Genomic DNA, 6,856 nt, shown 5'->3' on the forward strand with positions numbered 1-6,856 from the left:
ATCAAAACATCAATATTCCCACATGCACACACACAGACAAACACACACGCACGCACGCAGGCACGCACGCAAGCACGCACACACGCACACACAGGCATGCAGGCACACACTAACCACAGTCATCAAAAAAAGCGGAGTGGCCTTTTGTTTTAAGAAGTAGGCTAAGTGCCAAAGAGCTTGTTCACAAAACAATAATTAAACCATGATGTATATTATATTGTGCAAAGTAAAATCCCCGGCGTTCCTTTATCCATAACACAGAGAATGTATAAAAATGCTTAATTAGGGTTTTATATATTCAAGCAAAGCAAAGCAAAGCAAAGTTTGTTGTTTACCCAGGGTGTTGGACTAAGTGCGAAACTTATTTACAGCCAGACCCTGCATGGAAGCCTTGCTCAAGGGCTATTCAGCGGTGATTCATGATTGATGTGATGAATTGGGGAATCGAACTAGGGACCTTCCGGTATCAAGGCCGCCCCTCTAACCACTAGGCCACCGCTGCCACAAGGAATGCAGTGTTTCTCAAAGTGGGGTCCGGGGACCTCCTCCAGACCAGGGGTCCTTGAGGGGGGTTTCCAAAGGGTCCACAGGAAAATGTGTTTAACCATCTTAAACCTATATCTATTTGCACATAGCAGATCTATAAACTGATCTTGCAGATATGCTATTTTCAGAAAATATGGGGGGGAAATGTTGAAATGTTGTAAACTGGCATACAGGCCTATTCAAGCCCTCCTATAGGATTTCTTACCAACCACACCGGCACAACACAATCATGGTTCCTAGGAAATAAGTAGTAGGCTATATATGTATATGAATATGAATCCTGTTGTGCAAATCAATAAATCAAACAGAGGCTGCAGCACCACAATGAAACAAGTCCCCAGGACTTTTTTGTTTTATCCTTTTATAGCTTTAATGTCTGACTGTACCTTGTGCTGTTTACATTTCTGACTAATTAAGTATTCAATCAATCAATAATACATACCCAAAAAAAAGCAACAACCGTGGAAACATTTTAACAACACAAACCTTATGCATGGGGGTCCCTGGCACAAACATGTTTTAGATGGGGCTCCACGGCCCCAAATTGATGATTAATTCGGGGGTTCACTGCACTAATGGACATTTCAACACCCATGGTCTGAGCCCTCTATTCTGCCCTCAGCAGACCGGGTCTAATCTGTGTGGGACCCCCCTGTCTGGGCCGCCAGGTTCCCCCTGCACTTGACCCACCGCAGGGGGATTCATCTCCACCATACAAAGCAGGGAGTGGGTGAGTGTACAGGCTAATAAGTGTCGGCCTATTATTCCTCTGCAATAGATCTAAAGACAAGCTAACGAATTCAAGTGTTCTTTATCGCTGAATGGAGGCTAAAGTAGCTTATAGACATGCTCGATGCCACAAGAGAGGCGTTGTAAGAAACGCCATCAGAGACAAGTAAATCTGCTGGGATTGGAATCCCCCCCCCTCACAATCAAAGATCTTTCAATCGCTTCAACCATGTTTGGAATCTATCTCAGGATCAGGATCAGAGTTGTAAGAGCCGTAATTCGTTTTATTCAAATGTTTGAAAATATATCGAGGGGGGAGGAATTCCAAAATCTACAAATAAGGCAAATATATTATGTTCAGTTGTCCAATTATACATTAATAGTTCATGAGTTTATATTGCCGTGGCAGCAAAAAAACAACAAAAAACTGTTTTACGTTATATGGCCTTTTGACCGGTTACACGAATTAAGGGGCATTTAAATAGATACAGTGTAACCTAAAATACTCGGTGTTCATTTATGAATTTGTAACTCATTGTGAACAAATGTATCTTAACCGAGGATTTTACTGTGTGTGTGTGTGTGTGTGTGTGTGTGTGTGTGTGTGTGTGTGTGTGTGTGTGTGTGTGTGTGTGTGTGTGTGTGTGTGTGTGTGTGTGTGTGTGTGTGTGTGTGTGTGTATAGGCCTTTCTCTTCGAGGCTGGGGGCCTGGGGGTGGTAGTATATAGGGCATTGGTTCTCAAAGTGGGGTCCGGGGACCCCCCAGGGGTCCTTGGAGGGGTTCCAGTCTTCCAGGGGAGAATATTTTTTTTAAATATTTTTTTTGAACATTTAAAAACAAATCTTGAAACATTTTGAATAATTTCAATTTTTTTTTTAACACAAATCTTCTCTTGGGGAATACACTGAACGCATCTGTGTCATTTTAAGAATTATTTGGCTATTCAAAAATAGCAGATATACAAGCTCATAATGCCCGAGCTTGTAGATCTGCTAATTTAGAAAAAAATTCAAAAATGAGTGCAAATCTTTGAATATATATATGTTTTAAAGCGAACATTTTTAACTACGATCTGTGCTTCTGGGGGTCCCTGGCACAAAGGATTTTCAGATGGGAGTCCGCGGCCAAATATAATCAATTGGGGGGTCTTTGACACGAAATAGTTTGAGAACCACCATGGTAGGCTATAGGTAGTGGGTGTACTGCAGGCCTGCAACAAGTTTCTGGCGTGTCGTGTAATTCAACTCGGCTGGATAACATGAGGTCGAGCAAAGGTTCGCCTACTGACCGCTCAGCGTGCCGTAAATAATAATGACCATAGGGGTACACACACACACGCACACACACACACACACACACACACACACACACACACACACACACACACACACACACACACACACACACACACACACACACACACACACACACACACACACACACACACACACACACACACACACACACACACACACACGCAGTCACACACGCAGTCACACACACTCATCTTCTTAGTATGCTCATAAAAACTTTACTATCCCAATACGAGGATCGGAACGAAGGCCTCCCCTCGCAATAAACGTTGTCGCTTCACAAAAAAAACTGAGGAACAGTCCCAAGGTGTTATTTCAGTGGTCAGGTGTCTCTGCAACAGAGGCCTGTATTAAAGGCCAGAGAGGCTTTTAGACAGACAGAGAGATAGAGCAGGGTTGATTTGATGAGTAAAACATATGGCCCTGGGTCCCATGCAGGGGTCATCGATATGTCCCAGACACACTGTAATGTTCTTATTTTGATCATAAGACCCAAATTACTGAATGTCAGTCTCCAGGTTTTCTTCAGAATAATGTATGACACTGATTTACTGCGACACTATGGCACGTTAGGAGTCCACTATAGGACAGTGGTTCTCAAACCTTGTCATGTCGGACCCCCAACCAAAATGTAATGTAGTTGGCCGCGGACCCCCATCTTAAAATATTTTTGTTCCAGGGACCCCCAGAAGCAAAGATTTGAGTTACAAAAAAAAAACGTTTAAAAAACTTTTAAAAATATATATTCAAAGATTTGCATTTTTTTTTTTTAACGATTTTTCAAAAATAGCCAAAGTATAACATTCGAATAAAGTGGTTAAAATGATTGTGACGCTATATTAACTAATTTGGCTGAGTGTGGACCCCCCTTGTACCCCCCCCCCCCACTAGGACAGTGGTTCTCAAAAAAAAAATTACAAGGACCCCCACCACCAAAAAGGCCTCTCTCTGCCAAATGCAAACATACTGTTATCTTACATCATACTCTGGTCTTTCTTGGCAAGATGGTCGATTCAATTATTCATAGGTTTTCACCGCGTGGTTTTTATGAATGTGTTCAAACTGTGGGAGACGCAGTGTGTGTGTCAGCAGCACAGTTTCATAAAAACTACATCCAAGCCTGCATGGTTCCCAATTCTTACAAATAAGATACTGCAGACTTACATGTATTCACATTTAAGCAGTGCATATTGCGATAGCCTATATAGCCTCTATAGGAAGCACTGCTATAGGCAAAACAGCACGGGCCAATAGATTTGATAGTTTATATCAAGATATATAGGCCTACTACACTACATTATACATTATATTTGCAATAAACCTAGAACCAATACCTATACCTCTTTGCCAAAATAGTCAATCTATAAGCTCACAACGCCTTGCCGTGCAAGGCATTGTGAGCTTGTAGATCTGCTATTTTGTGGCTAAAGTTCTCCTCATGCTATTAAGTGATAATGCACTAAATCTCGGCAAAATAATAATAATACATTATATTTGCAATAAACCTAGAACAAATAGCTTATTGGCTGTGCTGTGGCGGGTAATAATGTCCGACTTTGATTTATTTCGGTTTTATTTAAGAGGTTTTAGTGCCTTTACTGTATTGTGGTGGGGATGAACTATGGTGGCATAAAGAAGATAGTCAGGCTGGGTGTAATTGCAATATGTTAATTGAAAGAAAAATAATCCAACAGCTTGTTAGCACATGATGTACACATAGCAGCCTATATGCCTATCAACGTCACATTATAGCCATGCACTTCATCCTTGCTTTAAATCTTTAATTTGTTATCTAAAGGCTATTGAAAATATGAACAATAACCAATAATAAGAGGTTGGTTTCATCTCGATTTACAGCCCCCCCCCCCCCCCCATCGAGATATCAGTTATTCAGGAGGGCCTTATAGATTAAATAATAACATTTATCAAGAGAATGAAGAATCAATGACGCTGCTCTACAGGCACAGGCGGCGATATTTCGTGACCATATGAGAAATAATTTAGGCCTACATAACAAAAATGACAAAATATGAATAACAGTGCAATCATTTAGGCCTACTTTAAATAATATGAATAATAATAATTTAAATAATGATAATAATCCCACGGTCATTTCGTTTTTATTATTATTGTCTTTAGGCTATCAATTATTTTATTTTCATATATGCTCCTTCACCGTTCCGATTCCAACGTCTCCATATGTTCACAGTTCACACAGATCAGATCAGATCAGACTGGAGGCTGGTATAGTATAGTGTGGTGGTAGTGAGGTGGTTCCTCTGCCGTGCTAATTGCCGAGGCTCCGGTGCAGTCACGCAGCCCAGAGGCCCGTGGAGACCCGGGGAGAAGGTGCCAAATGACGGATAATCGTCTTCCAGGGGCCGCCGGGATCCATGCATGGTGGATGGATGCCTACTTTTGTATATTATCATGTAGTCGTTGTACATTATGTATATATATTATAAAATATATAACAGAACAACGCCACGCATCATCATCAGATATAGCCTAAACTGCTGTATCTCAACATCGGGTCCGGGGACCACCACAAGGGCGCCAAATGGACCCGTTATGGGTCTGTAACTCTGAGAGCGTATACAAATGGAACCAAATGGACCCGTGAGGGTCCATTTGGTTCCATTTGTATACGCTCTCAGAGTTACATATAGTTACATAGAAACACAGAAGATTTTTTATTGGGGTGCCAGAGATTAAAAATGGGGGTACTCCTTGGCCTAGCGATTAATTGAATACACAGGACCACAATGGAAACAAGCCCCTATAGGGCTTTTTGTGTTATCCTTTTTAGCACCATTGTATAACCACTATATACTATTTGCAAACTGTTAATAAAGTAGGCATATGCAATCAATCAATCAATAAATCAATCAATCAAAGCGCTCAGAATCACTGAGGTACACCGTTGTACGACGGCCTAATGTAAGCTTTATAAAGGGAACTATATGACAGAATGGAGGTCCAGGACACGCCGCGGACCCCCACGGGACTGATCTCAACACAAAGAGGTCACTGCCCTCATTATTTATTACATGGATCATTGTATTCCTGTTTTTGTGGGGTGATACCAAACATTATATAGCCCATTATATAAATGTGTCTGATTAAAACATATATATTTATAGGCTATTACGATTTTGCAATGTGTGAGTAACCTTTTATTATATAGGCTATATAATGTGTAGACCTATATGCTCTAGAAAAGCCTTTTGATATGTTATTATAGTAGACTATTAAATTATCAATGGATATTTTGAAATATCATTTCTCTCCACAAACAATTATAAAATAGCCTACTTTAAAGAAAAAATGTCTAAGACCAAGCAGCTTTTGTTTCCTCACATAATAAAACAAAACAAAACAAGCAAATGTATAAGTTAAACATTTTAAATACATTATATTAAGATGTTTGTGTCCAAAACATTCTGCTTATAATAAAATGTAGTTAGTTTAGGCTAAGGCATTATTATTTTATTATCATTATAATAATAATGATAATAATAATAACAATAAAATACAACAACAATACTAATACTACTACTACTACTAATAATAATAATAATAAATAATACTAATAATTGTAAAAATTGTAATAATAATAATAATAATAAATGTGCTCTTACCTTCGGGAAAAACAATTCTCATTTTCAAGTAACTCGTTGTCAGTCTAATAATGGAGGCCTTATCGAGTTGAGAGGTGATGGCGGAGGGCAGAGGCAGGAGTTTGGCCAGTTCATAGAACTCACTGTTCTCCTTCTCCCGACGCGTCCGAGCCGCATTCTTAGACTTTTCTTTCATTTTGAAAAACTCTCTTTTTACTCTCCGTTTTACAGAAACAACAGGCTTTTTAGATCATCTCACAACAACTATTAGTTCTTTTGCAATCGGCCTGGTTGTTGTGTTGTGTGTGTCGTCTATCCCAAACTAAATCCACAGTGTCTTATAATCAAACGCAAACATTCCCACATTTCCAGGCTACAAGTGCCTGGTGATCATGACGGGGAGGAGGCGCATTTAAATCCTGGATCATGAGGAGGACAGAAGACATGGAGGTCTGGTCCATCTGGAGGGTCTTCACCACCGGAGGAGGCCTGCGGGGTGACAGTGACACACACTGGGATCCATCTTATCTTCTATAGGGGCAGGAATTACTGTGGAACCATGATCCTGCAGACATAAAGAAAATAATATAATTTATATTTTCAGTTTTCAGTGCTTTTTATTTTATTTTTTTTACTTCTATTCCGCT

The 6,856-nt window shown here is 40.0% G+C and overlaps 1 protein-coding gene across 1 annotated transcript in view; it reads right to left on the reverse strand.

Moving 5' to 3' along the window:
• The window catches only part of sim1a (SIM bHLH transcription factor 1a), a gene marked incomplete at both ends in the record, with an annotated part of 27,080 nt that extends 20,675 nt beyond the window's left edge, over nt 1-6,405 (reverse strand). Inside the window, one exon of the mRNA XM_080426030.1 lies at nt 6,231-6,405. Within this exon, the coding sequence (XP_080282156.1) occupies nt 6,231-6,405 (175 nt within the window). The remainder of the gene's footprint in view (nt 1-6,230) is intronic.
• Nucleotides 6,406-6,856: the final 451 nt, after the last annotated feature.

The sequence above is a fragment of the Gymnoscopelus braueri genome (assembly GCF_963280865.1).
Source record: "Gymnoscopelus braueri genome assembly, chromosome: 4".
NCBI lineage: Eukaryota > Metazoa > Chordata > Actinopteri > Myctophiformes > Myctophidae > Gymnoscopelus > Gymnoscopelus braueri.